The following is a 22707-nucleotide window of genomic DNA, read 5'->3' on the forward strand; positions in this document are numbered from 1 at the left end:
GATCTCTCCATCTTGTTTTGGATCTTCCCTTTTGTCTCTTTGTTGTTGGTCTCCAGACAGTTATTCGCTTTAGCGTAAAGTCTGGGTTAGCCCTTTCTATGTATCCCAGCCACCTGAGCCTTTGCGCCTTCACGAACTTGATTATGTCTTCACCCTGGATGACTCTTTCAATTTCTTCATTGGTTAATCTTCTAAATTCGCCTACACTTATCCTCACCGGTCCCATTTTTCGTCGAATTATATTTCTCTCTAAGATTTCTAACCTCATTTCATCTTTTTGTGTTAGGCACATCGTCTCTGCACCATAGGTGATCACTGGCCTGATTGCAGTCTTGTAAATTTTTAATTTGGTTGTCTTACTAATGTGCTTTTGTTTCAAGAATTTTTGGTAGTTCCAGTAGGATTTATTACCCAGTAGGATGCGTTCATTTATTTCATCCGTTCTATCATTGCTGCCATTCACCATCACTCCCAAGTATTTGAAACGGTGTACTCTTTCAAATGTATATGCACCAAGCTTAATTTCTTTCTCGATGTTCGTATTCTCTCTTGAGCACTTGAGGTATTTCGTTTTGCTTTGGTTTATTACTAGCCCTCTCTTCTTTGCTTCTTTATCTAGTATTACTATTATATTCTGCATGGTTTTTAAATCTCTAGTAACCAGTGCAATATCGTCTGCATACGCTATCAGTTGGGCTGAAGATTCGATAATAGTTCCCATAATTTTGGCTGCTCTTACTGCCCCCTCTACGGTAATGTTAAATAATGTTGTTGACAGGGATTCTCCCTGTCTGACACCTACTTCCATTTGTACTTCATCTGACGGGCCTTCCCTTGTTAAGATTCTTGCCTTGGATTCCTTCATCGTCATTTTCGTGAGACTTACTAGTTTTTCTTGAATGCCTAGTTGATTCATATCATTAATTAGTAACGATAATAGTAACGATAATGCAAGACTATAGAAACACATAAAAGCACAGAATAAGAACAATATACCGGCAAATATTGGGGAAAAGGAATGGGAAACACACTATGGAGAATTGTTCAAAAAGAAAGGCGATGCTGAAAATGCACAAAATGAAGAACAAGAAGAAAATAGGAATGAACAACAATCAGAGCCTCCCTCATACAGCGAAGTATTGGCGACCATAAACAGATTAAAGACAAGGAAAGCAGCAGGACCAGACGAAATTATAAATGAGTTCTTCAAGAAAGGGGGAGAGGAACTAGCGCATACAATCTACAAGCTGATAGAACGAATATGGGAAGAAGAACGCATGCCGAACGACTGGAATTGAGGTCTGATAACACCAATCCCTAAAAAAGGCGACAAGATGAAATGCACTAACTACAGGGGAATCACGCTATTGAATACAATGTACGAAATATTAACTAATTGGATCCGATAAAGAATAGAAAAAGAAACGAGAACAAAAATAGGTGAATACCAACATGGATTCAGAGAAGGTAAGTCAACAATAGATGCAATACACATTGTAACGCAAATCGTCGAAAAAAGTTACTAGCACGGAATAGATCTACATATACCGTTTATTGACTACAAGCAAGCCTTTGACAGTGTAATAAGGGACGAGCTAATTAATGATATGAATATTTTGTTCTTATTAATGCAAAAAACACAAATTTGTTAGGATCCGTTAATTTTTATGTTTAAGAAGTATCTTGTGCATCATTATCAAATTTCAACCTACAAAACACAGGTACGATTTCGACCAAATATTTTTGCAGAGGATTTATCTGGACATCGCTTTCCAAATATTTTTTCTTGCAGGATGGCTTGTAGGAGAGCATATCTTGATTTATTTCGCATAATATGTTTGATCTATTGTAACTTTCGAGATTTGATAGTGGTCAGTACCTCTCGGTTCTTCTTCATTGTTCTGAGGACCTCCTCATTTGTGACTCGGTTATTCCACAGGATTTTAAGTATTCTTCAATACAACCACATCTAAAATGCTTCCCATTTTCTGCACATAATATCTTCGTTAAAGTTACATGCCCCAACACTATAGCAAAGAACAGAAAAGTAGGTGGTCATCATCATCCAACCAATTCACGTCCACTGCTGGACATAGGTCTCCCCCAATTTTTTCCACACTTCACGGTTTAGTGCTGATTGTTGCCAGTTTAGAGGTGGTGACTCTTGAGAAAGACCCATATTGGGTTGAAGGTGGATCCAGCTTTTCCGATGCGCCATCTTATCTCTTGGTTGTTGGTTCATTCTTCGTATATTATGGTGCGGATGTAGTTGTAATGCATCATTCTTTCTACAGGGGTTTGGTTGATGTGGAGTTGACCTTCTGTTATCTTTTTCTTCCTAATGATCATAAGCTTTGTCTTCTTTACTTTATATTGAGTCCATAACTGCAAACGTGACTTTGGTCACAAGGAATTTCAGGCATTCTAGGTTTTCCATAAGTATCTCCAATAAATATGATATTTCTCTCTTCTCTGTACATGATAGTAGAGAATCACAGAGCGTCACAATCATAGGTGTCATCCTCCCGGTATTTCCATTTTTCAGTTTACTAGCACAACGCAAAACGACAATGTTTAGTCTGATCCACGTAGTATACGGTAAATTCTGCCCAGCAGTCATTTCTTCTGATGGGGAAAAATGTGTTGTAGCTGATGCTTAACATAGGCGTATTGGACGCGTCTCTGGCGCTTCAGGGATAAGTTTTAATGTTTTCAGAAACCTTTTCTATTCTGTAGGTGTCGCTTCCAGGCAACCCGATATTATACGAACCGTTTCATTAAAAGCCACGTCGACTTTCTTAGCCTAAGCAGAGTTTGCCCACGCTGGTGCTCCAAACTCCTCGGCTGAAACAGAAGTGTGGAGAGTGTGTGGTTGTGCTGCCCATTTTGTATTGGTTAGTTTGCGGATGATATTAATTCTGGCACTTACTTTTTTCTTGACATCTTTACAGTGGTATTGATTAGACAGAGTTCTATCCAGACGTACGCTGAGGTATATTGGCGTTTCGTTGTTGTGATATCTTTAAACACTACTTATATTTTGATCTTAGGGTTATAAACACAGGTTTTGTATATAAATATTTTTTTTAGCAAATACCGAAAAAGGACAAAACTCCACCTGTCACCAGAGAAATAACAAACAACGATCTTAATGACCTTATCTTCCTGTATCTTCTATCAGAATACCAAAAAGCATTAGCATTTCCGTCAGTTCAAGTGGCTAAGATTATTTTGGGTTTGGTTAAGGAGGCGCTTAAGTCAGCAGTTCCTCCCCTAAGAATTATCTTAAGATAAACATTATCCTTAAAAACGATCGTTTAAAAAAGCTTAGTTTTTGTTTGAAACTTTTGTAATATCCTGGAATATATAATAAATTAAATTTATCCCTACCCATCTTCTCTCTCTGTCCTATGGCGCCCCAGCATCTACCTTTAAGTAACTCTATCTCTGGCTATTCTACTCTAGTTGTCCACCACCATTATCTCATTAGCATGGATTCTTCGTTCCTCTATCTACCTCTTTCATGGTTTTCCTACTAGCCGACGTCCAACCATATTTCCACTAGGTGTTCTGTTGTTATCCATTCTTATAAGGTGACATCACAGTCCTCCTATTTTTGAGAGATATTACATCTCAACTATCAGATATCTGTTTACATTTGTGGTATATCTCTTAGTTGTACCTCCTTCTCCAAATATCATTTTCAAAGATGCCACCACATATTCCTTTCCGGACTCTTTGTTCAACTATGGGCAGGAGGTTTCGTTTTTATTGGATATGGTCTACGTTTTCGATGCATATGTCAGCACTGGAGGTATAAGCGTTATGTATATTAGTCCAGAAAGCCACTGCGCATCCGCTAGAAAAAATATTCTAATTCGGATTTTTTGCACAATATTACTCAAAAAGGACCCCTTTTAACAAATTTGCACGTTGCCAGGACCAAAAGTTGGTAAAAAATTTTTTAAAGGTTTTTTTCTGTTTTTTCTTAAAAATATTTTTTTCGCATTTTTTTTAGATTTTTTGGATCGTTCCAAACAGAAAAGGTCTTAAGTGACTTTCCTCTAAAGTTGACAGTTTTTGACATATAAGCGATTAAAAATAGAAAAATTGCGAAATCGGCCATGCTTAACCCTCAAAAACTATGTGAAAAACTGAAAATTTGAATCTTGCCAAGGTAGACAGATATTCTTTAAACATCGATTGATGAAATACTGAAGAGATTTTTGCAATACAGTATCAAAAACCCCTTTGTTTTTTAATTGCCAATCAAGCGTGCGCGACACTATTTTTCACCGTTGCATGTGTATACAGTATGGTGCAAATGAAAGGAATAAATTCGTTATTTCGTAAACCGGTGACTTTAAGGAAAAATCCTAAAACAGGTTAGTTTTTATTTTTAAATTATGATATTGTGGCATATATAGTATACTAGTGATATCATCCATCTGGGCGTGATGACGTAATCGATGATTTTTTAAAATAAGAATACGGGTCGTGTGCTGGCTCATTTGAAAGGTTCTTAAATTCTCTATTCATTGCTATAAACAAGTACATAATTATTTATACAGGGTGTCCAAAAATTTTTTATTAAATTAAATCATTTGGCAAATTGACAAAAAAATTAAATTATTGGACACCCTGTATAAATAATTATGTAAATGTTTACATTGCTGAATATAGAATTGAAGAACCTTTCAAATGAGCTAGCACACGACCCCTATTCTCATTTAAAAAAATCATCGATTACGTCATCACGCCCAGATGGATGACGTCACTAGTACATCATATATGTCACAATATAATAACTTAAAAATAAAAATCGACCTGTTTCGGGATTTTTCCTTAAAGTAGCTGGTTTACGAAATAACGAATTTAATCCTTTCATTTGCTCCATACTGTCGGTGGAAAATAGTGTCGCGCACGCTTGATTAGCAATTAAAAAATAAAGGAGTTTTGAATATTGTATTGCAAGAAACTCTTCGGGATTTCATCAATCGATATTTAAAGAATATCTACCTACCTTGGTAACATTCAAGTTTTCAGTTTTTCACATAGTTTTTGAGGGTTAAAAATGGCCGATTTCGCAATTTTTCAATTTATAATCGCTTATATGTCAAAAAATATCAACTTTAGAGAAAAGTCACTAAAGATCTTTTCTGTTTGGAATGATCCAAAAAAAGTAAAAAAATTTTGTTCCATGCAAAAAAAATAATTTTAGGAAAAAACGAAAAGAAAACGTTTAAAAATTTTTTAACCATTTTTTGGTCCTGGCAACATGCAAATTTGTTAAATGGGGTCCTTTTTGAGTAAGGTTGTGCAAAAAATCCGAATTCGAATATTTTTCCTAGCGGATGCGCAGTGGCTTTCTGAACTATATTGTTATTTTTGTTTTCTGGCTTTTCATGTAAATATCTACGCATTCCAAAATAGCACTGGTTTGCCAGAATTATTCTTCTACGATTTCTTCTGTTTTTGAGTTATCATTGGTCATGAGGGGACCTAAGGAAAGGAAAAGTGAATTAGAGACCGATATATATGGCGATGAAGCGATGAAGAAATAGAAAACTTTTATGAAGATATAAATAGAGCTATGGAAAAAGATAAAACCCACCACCTAATCTTAATGGGCGATTTTAACGCTAAACTTGGATATAAAGAAGATAACGCAGAAGTGGCTATGGGCTCATTTGGATATGGTGAGCGAAATGATAGAGGAGGTATGCTACTAAATTTTTTGTTGCATCATCGGCTATACGTGATGAACACATTTTTCAAAAAGAACCAACAACGTAAGTGGACGTGGGCTAGTCCAGATGGCATAACAAAAAACGAAATTGATTTCATCATCACAAACAGAAAAAATATTATCCAAGATGTTACAGTAATCAATAAAATCACTGTTGGGAGTGACCATCGGTTGGTTAGAGCAAAAATATTGATCAACCTTAGACAAGAGAGGACAGCAATGATAACAGAGAGGCCTTCTAATAAATGGGAATCGATAGAAGATAGTGTAGCTTATCAGAATCTCATAACTTCAGAACTGAAAGAAGTAGAACATCTAAATGAAAATGCATTAGATATAGAGGTGACAAACATGCGAATAAACAGTGCGATTCGAAACGCTCATAGCAAATATAAGGAAAAAAGAAAAAACAAGATAGATAAACTTACTCAAGCTACTAAAGACCTTATAAACAAAAGAAGAGAATTGAAAAACAAATACACAGAAAATTTTGCAGCACTTAGACAGTTAAACAAAGATATCACAAAATCCATTCGAAAAGATGTCAGAAATTACAACACTGAACACATAACTCACGCCATTGATAAAAATAAGAGTTTAAAGGTACTGCGCCGACAAATGACTGAAGGATCGAAAAATATTTGTAAACTTGTAAATAAAAAAGGAGAAATAACAACAAATAAGGAAGATATTTTAAAAATTGCTCAAGATTTTTACTCAGAATTGTATAAGCGAGAAGAACTTCCAGATCCTGATCAAAGTCAAATACCAAAAGTTCAAAATGTAGGCTCAGAAGACATCCCAGACATCACAACAGAGGAAATAAAATCAGCTCTCTCGGAGATGAAAAACAATAAATCACCTGGAGAAGATGGGATAGTCATTGAACACATCAAAGAAGGAGGAGAAACGTTAATAAATGTGTTGAAAAAGATGTTCAATGTTTGTTTGACAAGAGGCGTAACCCCCTCTCAGTGGCATAATGCAATAATAACCATAATGCATAAAAAAGGTGACATTTCAGATCTGAAGAACTACAGACCTATTAGTTTGCTCTCCCATACATACAAACTATTCATGAAGATAATAACAAAACGGCTTGTGAACAAACTGGATAGTTACCAACCTTGTGAACAGGCTGGGTTCCGCTCCAGATACGGAACAAACGATCATCTACAAGTTATAAAAACGCTAATAGAAAAGTGCACAGAGTATAACAAGCCTATCTTTCTTATATTCGTGGATTATGAAAAGGCGTTCGATACTATAGATCATCATAAAATGCTTCGAGCATTGGCGGACTGCCGCATTGACTACCGATATATCGCCTTGATTAAAAGTATCTACGAAACTGGTACAGCTTGTGTTCGACTTCATGAAGATACCAAGAAATTTAGAATAGAACGTGGAATTAGACAGGGTGATACTATCTCCCCGAAATTGTTTACAGCTGTTCTTGAATATATGTTCAAGCAAATGGAAGGAGAGGATAATATGGGAATCAATATAAACGGGGAGGATCTGAACCACCTAAGATTTGCCGATGACATCGTTTTAATATCTGATAGAGTTGATAAAGCTACAAAAATGCTGCACACGCTCTATAAAGTGTCAAAAACAATTGGTCTTAAAATTAACACCTCAAAGACAAAATTTATGACCAACCTTGTAGTCAGCGATAAAATTCAGATTGGGAGTCATAGCATCGACCAAGTAATAGCTTACAAATATCTAGGACATGAGATTCGCTTAGGCCGAGATAACCAGACAACTGAAATACAAAGAAGGATAGGTCTTACATGGGCTGCCTTCGGTAGATTAAATAACATTTTCAAGTCTAATATTCCAGTTTGTTTAAAAAGAAAGGTCTTTGACCAGTGTGTTTTGCCGGTTCTTACATATGGTGCAGAAACACTAACTCTGACAAAAAGAACAATAAATAAAATAAGAATTACACAACGCGCTATGGAAAGATCAATGTTAGGTATTACCATCAGAGATAAAGTACCAAACCTAGAAATAAGAAGAAGAACAGGAGTCACGGAGGCAGTTGAAAGAATAGCCATGGCTAAATGGGCTTGGGCAGGACATGTTGCCAGACTGACGGATGACAGATGGACCAAAAAGATTCTGGAATGGCGACCAAGGCAGGAGGCATATCGAAGCAGAGGACGACCACCGACTAGATGGACGGATGATATCAAGCGCATCACCACAAATTGGATGCAAGAAGCTCAAGATAGAAATAGGTGGAAATTTTTACGGGAGGCCTACGTTCAGCAGTGGACAAATATAGGCTAGTTGATGATATATGGCTCTGTTGTTGGGTCTTGATGCTATTATCATCATAATCCTAAATGGTACTACAGCTCTAGTTGACATTCGACCTTTCCAGTCTATTTCGTCAGTCGTTTCTGTCCCTTGTCAACCGTTCCCAATTTGCTGCGTCGATCTTCCTCGCGTTCTCGTCCACACTGTCCCTCCATCTCAGTCTTGGTCTACCTCTACTCCTATTTCCTACTGGTAGCGCTGGTGCTTCGTGTTAATGCTATCTTGTTGATATGGTGATCATTTTGGTTTTTTCTTTTGATGCACCTGAGAAAGTGCTGCGTATTTCTTTTAGCTTGCCTGTTTATGATTCAGCCTCAAATGTTTACTGCTGAACATAGGCATCGTTATCCCGTTTGCACCCCTGTCTATCTTGCGCAGAGATCCAGTTTTTATTTAGCTTTTTTAAATCGTCGGTCCATCTTTTAGGTGGTAGACCGACGCTTCTCTTGTCTTTCCTTAGTCTCCATTCCAATAACCTCTTTGTCCATCACCCATCTTTCATTCTGGCTATGTGTCCTACCCACCTCCATTTTAGTCCGGCTGTCCTTTCAATGACGTCAGTCACCTTGGTTCGTCCCCTGATATATTCTTTTTTTTTATTCTGTCTGGTAGAGTTATTCCTAACATGGATTCATTCTTCTCTGTGTGACTCTCAGCTTGTTAACCTTAGCCTGTTATACTCCCAATTATGTCCAAATAATCTAAATCGGTCTCATTTCATCGTCTTGTGTATGTGTTCTGTTTCATCGATGAAATGAGACCAGCACGGGAATTAATAAAAAATGTTGGATCGGAAATAATGCCAAAAGTAACAATTTCAGAGGTAACTACAGCATTGGAAAACATGAAGAGAAATAAATCTGCAGTAGAAGATAGGATTACCACAAATATGATATTAGAAGGAGGTAAGGAACTCATTGCAATTGTAACTAGGCTTTTAGACAGTTGTTTACACCAGGGCAAAATCGCTAAGAGCTGGAACAACTATAAAGTAATCTTATTACACAAGAAAAGTGATAATATAAAGTTGGAAAACTAAAGGCCCATCAGTCTACAGTCACACCTGTTTAAAATACTCACCAAAGTCATAACTACCCGACTAACAAGAAATTTAGATGAATACCAACCATATGAACAGGCAGGTTTTAGAAAAGGCTCTTCAACTTCCGATCACCTGTTAACCAAAAAAAAAATACTAATAGAAAAATATAACAAATACAAGTTTCCAGTTTTTATAGCATTTGTAGAATACGAAAATGTTTTCTACACTATAGAACACACGGCCGTAATAAACGCAATGCAAAATTGTAGAATAGTAAGCAGATATATTAACTTAATAAAAGAAACTATGAACCAAGCTACAGCTACATACTACCTAAATGAAAATGAATACACGAACCCTGTACCATTAAACAGGGAAGTCAAACAAGGAGACACTCTATCACCCAAACTGTTCACCTTAGTTTTGGAGGACGTGTTTAAAAATCTAAATTGGAAATATAAGGGAATAAACATCAATGGCCGCTACCTCAGTAATCTACGATTTGCGGATGACATAATCCTGATAGCTACTGACCCACAAGAACTGCAAACCATGCTTTTAGAACTACACACAGAATCTTCTAAAATAGGACTGAAAATGAATTTAAACAAAACAAAAGTCATGCACTCTAAAGAAACCGTGACAATAATTAACGACAAAGTTATAGAAAAAGTTGAAGAATATATATACTTGCGACAAAAAATAATACTAAATAGGGAAATTCAAACAAAAGAAATAAAAAGAAGAAGAAAGTTAGCATGGGCAGCATTCGGCAAACTGAACTATATACTCAGAAATCAGCAAATTCAACTACATCTTAGATCTAAACTTTTTGATGCATGCATTATCCCGATATTAACATATGGGGCACAAACATGGACAATCACAAAAAAGAATATGAACATACTCATAGTCACTCAATATGCGATGGATAGAGCAATGCTTGGCATATCACTTAAGGACAGGAAAACAAACACATGGATAAGACAGAAAACCAAAGTCAGCGATATGGTACAAAAATCATTAAAATTGAAATGGGAATACGCTGGACATGTAGCTAGGAGTGATCTAAACAAATGGCACAGAACAATTCTAACCTGGAGACCATACCAACACAAAAGACCAAGAGGCAGACCTCCTATGAGATGGACAGATGATTTGAAACGAACTGTCGGGAAAAATTGGCTACAAGTAGCGTACAACAAAAAACAATGGAAAGGAAGACTTGAAGACGCTTATGTTCAGATGTGGACGTGAAAGGCTAGACGAAGGATCTGCATAGGCCATTATTTATAAATGTGAGTTAAGTATATTTCCTCTGTTGCTTCTTTTGGCCTCTCTCACCAACCTTTTCCAAGACTATGTTGAGTATGAGGCATACCAGCTCATCTTCTTGGCGCAATCCGACATGAGCTTTAAGTTCTGGTGACTGCCCACCCTGTATTTTTACTTTTCAAACGACTGTACCACCAGTCTTATTAGTTTATTAGGAATGTGTTTAATTATTATTAGTTTATTAGAAATATGTTCAGACTATGAGATCTTATGAGACTATTTTTTGGAATATCTATATCAATATTTTGTTAAACACAAAAATATCCAATCGTCTGTTTTGCTTTTACCAAACAAAAATATTCTGCTATACAATTCTAAGTATTCAAAATCAATCCAAAGTGGCAAACAAAAACTAGGCTTAATATAAATGCATAGATCATATTCCGTAGGTTAAATATTTTATATGCAAATATGTCTGATAATCAAATAATAAAGATTTCAATTATAAATATATAGGGGAGTGCAATTAGAACGAAAACATGCATTGTTTCGGAATAATTGAAACAAGCTTATATTTTTCTAAAACTTTTTTTGTTAGTTTATATTATACATGTTAAAGTAATAAGTTCTATTCGCAGATTTGGTCGCTAATTGTTTATTAATTGTTTAAACAATAACAATTATTTTGTATAAACAATTTTAAAAATATAGTTGAATTCATCATTTTACTTTGATCAAATATGTTTCTATTATGTTTTTGGTTATGCTGAATACGAATATGGCATTACAATTTGAAAATTCTTATACAGAAGCTCTTATACAGTATGTTTGCGTGGCTAGGAACCACATGGAAAACTTTTTTATTATCAATTTTACGAAAAAAAGTTATTCTTCATAAATACTCTGGATAGTTAAAAATCTACAACTCAACCACCAGATATCAAATTTTATCAAGTTTATAAGGTATGTCAAAAATATGAATTTCTTTAAAGAGTAAAGTACATTTTTATTCCAGAATATCAAAAAATGCTATTATGAAAAGTTGTTTGAAATTAAAAACTATGTTTTGCTATACAATTACATTATTCTAATAAAAAAAAATTCAATTTTTTCTCAAATTATGGATACCCAACATCATTTTATTACAATTTTTGTAACTAGTTTATTATCAATTTTACGAAAAAAAGTTATTCTTGATAAAATGCTCTACCCGGTCCAAAATCTATGTACAACCACCAGATATCAAACTTTTTCAGTTTTATACGAGGTATGTAAAAAATATGGATTTTTCTTAAGAGTTAAGTGCCTTTATTATTCACAATATTTTAATAAGAAGGATGTAGTTGAACACTGAAACATATTTTTTAATTCCAAACAACTTTTCTTTATATCAATTTTCGATATTGTGAAATATAAAGGTACTTTACTCTTGAGTGAAATTTATATTTTTTAACATAACTCGTATAAAATTAATAAAATTTTATATTTGATGGTTGCATCTTAGATTATATACGATGCAGAGTATTTTATATGGAATAGCTTTTTTCGTAAGACTGATAATAAAAAAGTTATCAATAGGTTCCAAGTTACGCAGACATACTGTATAAAAGCTAAAAAAATTTTTTTGTTGAACATTTATTATTGTTGAAGCTTATTATTAAACGTATTTTAGTTACATAAGTTTTACAGAAAAAAGTTTTGATCACTTTGTATAAACATTTTTTTAGCTGGTAATTTTCGGTTTTTGTATTACATTTTTGTTATCTTTCTTAATTTTCTCAAAAAGAAATAAATTATTTCATTTTTAAAGTAAAATAATTCAGTGCATTTTAAACACTACATCCTGAGCTTTAAAAAAACACCTATAAAGCTGTAATAGATCTGTTGAAAATTTAGTAATATCGTCTTAAAATGGTGTTAATTCTGTAAGACTGTGAAGTTTTCAAAAATGGCATTTTTTGAGACGTCGTATCATTTGAATTAAATTTTGAGATTTTTTTTTGAATGAAACATCGTTTAGTAAGATGATTGGAAGGTAAGTTGTGCAAAATTGAGAGTTTTATAAGAAAAATTGGATTAGTTACAAAATCATTTTTAAACAAAATTCATGTAAGTCTCACTTTCAGCCCACATTGTACTTATGCCCATACATTTTGTTTCTTTTATAAACATAAAATAGCTTAACTACTCGTCTTTTTTGTTCAAGTTGTAAAATTTCATTTGATCGATTAGTTAAAGAATTACATTAAAATAACTCAACCGCGCACTTCGCCGTACGTTAGTTTACAGTGCGCCAATGTTCGTGAGAAGGGTGACTTTAGCGTTATAAATAAAAAATTATAGAAGCTACAGATTTAATTTTAAAAAAAATCTTTATCAAAGGTTTTTTTTGAAAAATTTTCTGAATGTTTTAATCTCCAAGTCAGTTTTTTCAAAAATTTTTATTTTCGAAGTTACTTAAAAAAACATTTATTTTCGCAGTTCATTTGTTTAATAAAAAATGAAGCACCCACTTCTCGAGTAGAACTTTTTGATATGTTGTTTATTAAATATTTCTTAATGAAATTACAAAAAGTTTTACCTTGTTTGATTTTTTCCGAAGTGAAAATCTATATGCACTCCCCTAATATACTATTTTTAGAATCTACGCAAAAATATCTGCAACATGACTGAATATTATAGCAAATCAAATGGCTAATATTTTATCGATTTCCACACTTGTCCCGAACAAATTACAAAAAAAGTTGTCTCGAATAATGTAATAAAATATGTTCATGTTCTATTTATGCTCGAAACAATTTTTTACGGAAAACATGGAACACTATCTGTTTGCTCTGTAAGTGCTACCCTAAATATCAACTGTCAAAGAAAAAATTAATGAGTATTGGCTAGTCAGTAACTTTCTAATAGACTTTTTTAATGTCTAGCCGTATAGAAAAGAGCAAATTTTTAGTATATCTCAAAAAATAATGTGTTGGAGGTTTGTTAGGCATATAATCTTTCATGTGATGTCATAATCAATCAATAACATTGCAAAACAACTATTATTTTTTATATTTTGTCGCTTTAAATTATTTTTGGTAAAATTTATTAATATTTTTGGTTTAACTAATATTGGGTCTATTGAATAAAAAGAAGTATTTGCTTTTACTTCTTCGTATTTAAGTATTTACTTAATAGTTATTGAATAAAGCATTAAAGAAATGACTTTATTCAATTAGTATTAAATAAATACTTAAATACTTGTAAGTAAAAGCAGATACTTCTTTTTATTCAATAGACCCAATATAGGAATATACAAATACATACAACACGTAATTCTAAAAAAGATATGAATTGTTTGCCGTGATAATACAAATATTGTGTCTCTTAATAATGTGACTATAATTTTAAATTTTTTGAAAGTTTATTATTGTGACTTTATTTAAAGTTGTCCTATTGTATGCTCCATTATTTTTCAGCATTCTTCACACCAGTATTTAATTGACTTTGCTTATTTCGGACTATTTGTATGTAATCTAGTGTTAGCTTGTTGTTAGCTAGTTGTTTCTGCTATTTTCATAGATCTTAGGTTGATTTTTCTCTAAACAATTATCAGAAATTTTAATCAACAAAGAGTTTTAGCGATTTTTAAAAACGCTTTATTTTCGTAAAATATTCAGTGCGTATATTATACCTAATCATGGCTTCAAATACATGATAATTTAATTCAGCGAAAAATAAAAACAACAACTGTACAAATTACCATTTAAAAAAATTGTAAAGAAGCGCAAAATTTAAGAATTATTAAAAGAAAAATATTTAAATTGTGAGTTTATTGGACTACTAATAATTTTGCTTTGGTTGTTATTTTTAAACCCCTGTATAAAATAAGGCCTGGACTGCAACAATAAGATTTTTTCATTCTAATAAAAAAGTATCTATACTACAACATAATCTGTTTTATAAAGTTATCTCTTATTTTTGGCTCAATCTTGTCCCATTTACTTCTGACACTTGGTTGTGAGACCTTTACACGTAATCCTACCCTTTCATTAAATTTCTAAATCTAGATAACAGCCATCAAATTTTTTATGGCGGCTTTACGAATTCTTTCGGTCTGTGTAAAGAAGAAGTGTCGAGAAAAGGTAAAGTTTCTAATTTTCGAGTCTGTCATTAAAATAATTAACTACCATCCACTAAAATTTGATATCTTAATCTTTTTGATGATATATTTAATTGTCTATATATTTTCTGTATTTTCATGCATTTCCCTTCAGTCTTCTGCATGAGAATGATTAACTATTTTAAATGGGAAATAGACCAAAATTTTACTAAAAAAATTATTTTATTAGTGTTTCGACGTCCAAATCGGATGCCGTTGTCAAAATATAAAATATTAATAAATCAAACAAACATGTTGTTGATTAGTAAAAAATTCTTCTAATTATTTATTTAATCTGACTCATTTATATCGGCAATTCAGACATATTATACATTTAAAAGTAGAAGACTTTAAAATGATATTGCCAATATTTATGAGTTGAGTTCCTGGGACGACTTTAGTGAAAGATGGTTTATTCGATTAGTAAATTTACCTTTCAGTAATGTCGTCCCAGGAACGCAACTCATAAATATTGGCAATATCATTTTAAAGTCTTCTACTTTAAAATGTATATTCATCATCATCATTCTCTTTGCCTTATCCCTATGCGGGGTCGGCTTCCCTAATTGCATTTTTCCACACAATTCTATCTTGGGTCATATCAATAATAATCTCCTTTACCAACATGTGCTGCCTCATCGTCTTCCTCCACGTCTTCTTTGGTCTTCCTCTCCTACTCCTAGCAGGAATCTGCACTTCAGAAATTCTTCGTATTGGGTGATTAAAATTCTCGACGTTGAACATGACCAAACCATCTCAACCTATGCTATCTCATTTTGGCATCAATTGGTGCCACACCTAGACTTCCTCTAATATACTCATTTTTAATTTTATCATTTTTTGTCACTCCACTCATCCATCTAAGCATTCTCATTTCCGTTACATGCATTCGTTGTTCCTCTTTCTTTTTCACTGCCCAACATTCAGTTCCGTACATCATAGCCGGCTTTATAGCTGTTTTATAGAATTTTCCCTTCAACTTCATTGGAATTTTCCTGTCGCACAGCACAACACCCGCTTCCTTCCACTTCATTCATCCAACCCTAATTCTGCTGCATTCATCTCCATCTATTTCTCCATTACTTTCTAATACCGATCCCAGGTACTTAAAACTATTGCTTTTCACAATCATTTCACCATTCAAAGATACCATTTTATTTGTAGTAACTCCATCTTTAAATGAGCATTCCAAATACTCTGTCTTTGTCCTACTAAGTTTTAAACCCTTTTCCTCGAGAGCTTCAGCATACATTAAGCACCATGGAATGTTACCCTGTAGTTTCGCTGTTATCTGGTCCAAAACTAATGAGAATAAATACGGAGTAAGCCTACTTTCACATGAAATTTATCAGTCTCTCCCATATCTGTCTTAAATTCTAGTCGTTATTCCGTCATACATATACAATCTTTACATATTCACCAGGGACTCCTTTCTTATTGAGTGCCCACCACAGACTCTCTCAAGGAACTCTATCATATGCTTTCTCAAAATCAATGAATACCACATGAGCGTTTGTTTCTTTACTCCTGTATTTTTCCATCAACTGCCTTATAATGAAAATTGCATCTGTTGTTGATCTGCCCTGCATAAAGCCAAATTGATTCTCGGATATTTCGGTCTCTTCACGTATCCGTCTATCAATTACTCTTTCCCATATATTCATGTTGTGGCTAAGCAGTTGTATAGCCCTGTAGTTTGTACATTGTTTTATATCTCCCTTGTTTTTGTAGACAGGCTACTGCTACTTTAAAATGTATAATATATGTCTGAATTGCCGACATAAAAGAGTCAGATTAAATAAATAATTAGAAGAATTTTTTTAATACACAACAACATTGTTGTTTGATTTATTAATATTTTGTATTTTGACAACGGCATCTGATTTGGATGATTAGAAAAATGTTACAGGGAAATAGCTTAGAACAACAATGAAAATGATTGTCTAAGACTTTGGTTTAATATTGGTTCCAGCCTGAGTAGATTTCCCTTATGTATTGCTGGCTTAAATTTCAGTAACACATCGAGGTATTTATTTTATTTATCAAAATAAACTAATATGCATCAGAAACAAGATCCAATACAGCAACAACACAAAGACTACTGGAAACAACTGAGATGAAGTAACGTGAAAAATTACAGGAAATACGTTGAGAGATCGACAGAGGAGTGATGGCATTAGAAGAAAATGTAATGTACAGTGTATGAAGAAATGAACTAGAATCTATAGAATATAGAAAAAGAATGGAATAACTAGATAATCAGAATGGGGGAGACTCGTGTGGCCGAACTAGCGAGAGATAAATCTCCAATCGGTTGAAGCACTATCGGTCGACCTCTCAAAAGATGGAGTGACAACCTTCTATACAGATATCAATCCGCCAATGAAGAAGCAGAATTGCTTATAAAGATGAAGATGAAAATGGACTAATAGCACCTTTAGACTCCCACTTTTGTTCTTTGAATTTGGATTTATTTAACCGCACGCCTCATCTTTATCATCTATCAACCAAAATGGCCTAGCTAGAAGTCAATATTATGGACATCAAGCAGCACATAGAGCCATATCAATAAATTTTATAGTTCGTCTTTTTAAGCGCTACTGTATTCTCAGACAACATTTTTCTGAGGATTTTTCTGGAGGACCAGGACGGTTTTCGTAACTTCCACCACTACAATTTTTGGAAAGCAAGTTGGGGTTTGCCCGCTTTTGGAAAGTTTACCGTCAAAAGTACCCTGGTTGTGTCAAAAATCTGCTTTTCCATATTCTTAAGCTTCTTTCTTTCTTTCGAATAAGCATTCCTGAGGTAGATAAGAAAGGTTCCCGATGGTTTTGGTTTCTGTATCAATGATACGGGAGCTAGTATCTTTAGTCTGCTAAATACCTTTTTAGACGTAGATTTGACACTTTTTGGAACTTTACTAACGGTACGTGTATTATTTTTAAAATTTCATTAATTTGGTCCAGTTTTGTTGCATAAGTATAAGAGAAAAGGATTTGTACAGAACTTCCAATATTTGTATAAGACATAAGGTATAATATGATTAGCTTTGTTCCAGAAGATGATTTTTGACAGTTATTTTTAGATATCCAACTGCAATACATGTACTGGTACTTTTGTATTTGTCATTTTTTGGCCCACTGGTAGTAGTCTGTCTGGAACAAAAACCGTATGTATTTATATCAGGTGTAAGTTTTATTTTAAATTTGGTATTAGTCCAAGAACTGCAATTTTTACAGAATAGATCGATTTGCTTGAAAATTTGAGAATAAGTAGTGGATAGTCCAAGGATCAAAATCTATATGATGCCGAAAGGCGCTTTTACCATGGGGGTGGAAATTTTTTATTATATTTTGACCACAAAAGTTGATAAAAACATTCATTTTAAGCAAAAAATGTTCTATACATTTTTTTGATAAAATTAATATTTTTAGATTTATTCGCTATCGATAATGTTAGTTTTATATCGAAAAAATCAATGTTTTTCGATATTATACTCATTTACGGTTCACTCAATTTTTGCCGTAGAAAATTTTTTTTCAAACTAAGTTCTTGGGAATTAAATAATCTACAATTTCATATTAAAACATTTTTTCGTATCTCTGATGCTAATCTTTTTATTCTGAAGTAAATGGCATTTTTTACCAAACTACAAAAATTCGTTATTTTTTTCTAACTCCAGTTTTTTAAAAACTGATCATTCTAAGCCAGTCAAACTTCTGACATCTATTACTAATACATAAATAAAGAAGTATAAATATGGCTATATGACTAAAAACATCGCTAACTTACATTATTATGCTTCTAATTGGATTTCTCCTTTTTTTTTTCCCGTAACTCTTTTATTTCTTATCCTAGAAAGTTTGGTAAAAATAATTTTGTAGGTTTCAACCAGATCTATAAGGCTATTAATATTAAATCCTTTTAAAATCCTCAGTCGCAAAAAGAGGTGACTGTAAAAGGGTTGGTAAGGTGGTTTTTGCATGTTATTACAAGTTTTAATTGTCAATAGCTCACTCAATTTTTGCCATTGCCATAGAAAAAATTTTTGCTGACGCCGTTCTTAGGAATTAAGTAAGCTACAATTTTATTTTTAAATATTTTTTCGTATATCTGATGCTAATCTTTCTATTCCGAAGAAAATGACATTTTTTACCAAACTACAAAAATTAGTTATTGGCTTTTAACTAAACTAATCATTTTAAGCCCTTCAAACCTCTAGAACCTATTAATAATATATAAATATAGAAGGACAAATAAGGTCAATGACTAATTTTAATCAGGGTGGTAAGTAGAAGGAAGCTTCCGATCACTTTTTCGCTGAAAAAAATAGGGCATGACATTCTTTTCATAATAAGTCACTTAATTTGTGAGCTAGATACTTTTTTTTATTTCTGTAGATAGATATTTTTAAATACTTTAAATTAGTTTGAACAAGTTATCCTCAAAAAATGCACAGTTTTCCCGTCTTTTGAGTTTGAAACTACAATATTTAGCATTTGGCGAAGAAGAGCTAACATATAATAAAGTATAGCTCGATTACTATTGGTCTTAAAGAAAATAAGAAAGAACTGTTTTGTTTATTTTTTCAAATGGTACATTTTTGTTAAGAGGAAACAGTAGCGATCAAGAGGTAGCAAAAACGCGTTCCAAGATTGCGGCTGTAATTTTGAATATTATTTCGAGATATTTGGCACACGTATTTGTAATATAATAAAGAATGGCGGTACGGAGCCCAATTTGAAAAATATATTAATATGTGGAAATTACTCTGTAATTAAATACAGTATTAAAAAAACGAGCCTGTACCGCCATTAAGAAGAACAAAAAAATAAACTTTCTTCAAATAAACTTTTTTATCCGATTTTGTGTCATTTTGGAACTACTAAAATTTTTTATTCCATTAGTAGTTCCAAAATGACACAAAATCTAGGCATCGGATAAAAAAGTTTATTTGAAGAAAGTGTATTTTTTTTGTTCTTCTTAATGGCGATACAGGCTCGTTTTTTTAATATTTATTTAATTACAGAGTAATTTCCACATATTAATATATTTTTCAAATTGGGCTCACTACCGCCATTCTTTATTATATTACGAATAAGTGTGTCAAATATCTCGAAAAAATATTCAAAATTACAGCCGCAATCTTGGAACGCGTTTTCGCTACCTGTTGACCGCTACTCTTTCCTCTTAAGCAAAGTTTTTTGACAAAACGAAAACTTTTTGAGCTATTAGCAGAAAACTGATTAAAAACATTGATTTTTTCGATATAAAACATAACATTTTCGATAGCGAATAAATCAAAAACTATTCATTTTATCAAAAAAATATATAGAACGTTTTTTGCTTAGAATGAATATTTTTACCAACTTTTGCGGTCAAAATAAAATAAAAAATTTCCACCACCGAGATGGGGTGACAACCACCCCATGGTAAAAGCGCCTTTCGGCCTCATATAGATTTTGATCCTTGGACTATCTACTACTTATTCTCAAATTTTCAAGCAAATCGATCTATTCTGTAAAAATTGCGAGGTTTTCTCCTATTTTAAGCTTCATTACTTGAATTATATGGTTTATATTAGAGAGTGTTTTGGGTAGCGAAGCGTTTAAAACTTTATAGTTCTTGTTTTTTATACGCCCAACAACAGAGAGATAATCTCAAATTGAATTTAAAATGAAGCCCATTGATTTCTTCAAACATTCTCAATAATCTGCATATTTTTACACTTATATTTTTTGTTCTTTTTAGAATCAAATGACTGAACTCTCCGTAGCGCCAGAAATCAATCGGCTAAAAGATAAAGAATGGCCTGAACTGTTCCAAGCTTACGTTGGCTCCCTTTTTAAAATAGCCTTCGCTCTACCTGGGATACTTATCATGAGAGCCCACAATGACAGAGTGAGGAAAGATTGGGAAAAAATATTTCCTCCAATTAAACCCAAAGCTAAGAAATAAGCCACAAGAGGTGTTGTACGGTATACTTTTATACAATACGTTTAGTTTTTGATTAGGTATAGGCAACTGGAGGAAACGCTAAAATCGGCAACATTGCTTAGTCCACTATCGTTGTTTTTGACGAATAACAACCGACAACCGTTAAACCTTGATTACACGTAACGAGTGTTGTAGCGAGACAGTATTCTCGGCTGAGTGCTCGTTTGGTATAGACATACTAACGACTACTTGGCCGAGCACCCGGCTGTCATATGGCGAGACAGTCACTCGGATCTTATTCTATTTACTAGGCCGAGTCTTCGACCTCCCACCCTTCAATCGTATATATACCCACCAATCCACTCGGTATGTGCAAACAACACTCGCCGTGTAACTGTGCAGATTACCACTTCATCAGAGGAGACGACTTGTGTTAATCAATGTGATATGGGATTCTCAAAAATAGCTAACAGATGGAACTCAGATAGGACAATAAAGTTTAGTTCAGTTGTACCTATAAGTCACACCCGTGCTTATGAAATTTCAAATCTTTGGAATATAAAAATAAACAAGAAAGTGATGCAGCATATGTATCGATTGTAGAAGAAATAAATATTGTTGGTTTTAAAACTCAAGAAGTCAAATAAAATAAAAAATTTAAATTCGACATATAGACAAGAAATAAAAAATCAATGAATCGAAGAAATCGGGAGCAGCGAGAGTTTTTCTTCTTAAAATCCATTGTCTATAGTCTATAGTCCAAAGATGCATATTTTATCTCCTTCTCATAATTTATCCGTCAATTCTTGTATTCGCTGTGAGCCGATAAGTAGAGGGGATTTGACAATTTTCGTCAGCGTTGTTAGTGGCAGTTTTGTGTGCAGTGAATTTGAACAATTTTATCAAAAAAGTACAAGTTTCAAACCGCGAGAGTGCGCTACCGACGAAACTCACAGCCAAAAAAAAACAGAGGTAACCTCTAAATGTCACATAAACTTCTTCTTTTTCTCAACGGCCTCTTGCGTAAGCAGTCATCCAGTCGCACGAATTTATATACCTATTAAATATTAAAGTTATAATGACTAAAATAAAAAACATAATTAATTTTACTATTAATTCTGTGTATTCGTTCAGTAATCAGGTTACAATAATATTTCAGTTCATAATTTGCGTTTTTCTAGATAAATATCTATTTTTCTCGTTTCGTATATTTCACATACACCAATTTTATCAGAAAAGTACAAGTTTCAAACCGCGAGAGAGAGAGAGAGCTACCGTCGAAACTTTTTGTCGAAAAGCCGTTTGATATATTTGTAATGTTAGCTTTGTGATCCTTAAGTACAGTACTCCTTATTTTTGTGAATCGAAACTGAACTGACTCGCCTCAAAATTAAAAAATTTCCAAATACGTATAAACCATCCCTCGCTCTCACCACTGTCTCGGCCTAGTAACAGTTTGCTGTCTCGCCACTGTACTCGTTACGTGTAATCAAGCCTTTAGTGGAACCATACGGGGGACCTTTTGGTACTCGACGGTGCTCAATGTTGCCATTTATAGACCATATATCTAATTACAAACTAAACATGTTGTTAAATATAATTAACGACAACAAAGCAAAATTATTAGTTAATGTATTCATAAGTTTGATCAATATTTTTATTTTTGCTAATCGTTTTTATGCAGTTTTTGGATTTTAGTGTCACTCTTTATATTGTTTTTTTTTGACAGTTAACATGAGCCTCTCGTTTAAATCTAATTCTTTTTGTTATGAATTTTTTTGATATTGTCTTATAATATCTTTGATTATTTAGATTTTTATATATTGATCTAAATTCTTGGAAAGTACACTTGGTAAACAATAATAAAATATATAGCTTCTAAAAATAAGACCAAAAAGGATATTTAAATTATTACATGTTGCAGATATTTTTGTTATGGTAGTAACTGAAAAAATTTAAAATTAACTATAAGATATGAATAGACATTTATGCAGACAAATTTAATAAAATTACTTTTAAAGTATATGATTGTTTTATTTATTTATAAAAATAGTCAGCACCTGCAAGAAAATTGAGGCTTTCGAAATATCCCTTTATTGTGTGCTGAAGATATATTATACCGATTACGTTACTAAGCAGTGTATTTTGTTGACAACGCAAATGCAAAATGAAAAAGAGCTATTAGCCACAATAAAAATAGCCAAAATCAAATACCTCGGTCACATAATG

The 22707-nt window shown here is 33.1% G+C and overlaps 1 protein-coding gene across 1 annotated transcript in view; it reads left to right on the forward strand.

Moving 5' to 3' along the window:
- LOC126884956 (uncharacterized) overlaps window positions 1-22501 on the forward strand; it is a 110631-nt gene extending 88130 nt beyond the window's left edge. The window contains exon 49 of the mRNA XM_050651334.1: window positions 20293-22501. Coding sequence (XP_050507291.1) covers window positions 20293-20499 — 207 coding nt within the window. The 3' untranslated portion in view covers window positions 20500-22501. The remainder of the gene's footprint in view (window positions 1-20292) is intronic.
- Window positions 22502-22707: the final 206 nt, after the last annotated feature.

The sequence above is a fragment of the Diabrotica virgifera genome, chromosome 5 (genome assembly GCF_917563875.1).
Source record: "Diabrotica virgifera virgifera chromosome 5, PGI_DIABVI_V3a".
NCBI classification, from domain to species: Eukaryota; Metazoa; Arthropoda; class Insecta; order Coleoptera; family Chrysomelidae; genus Diabrotica; species Diabrotica virgifera.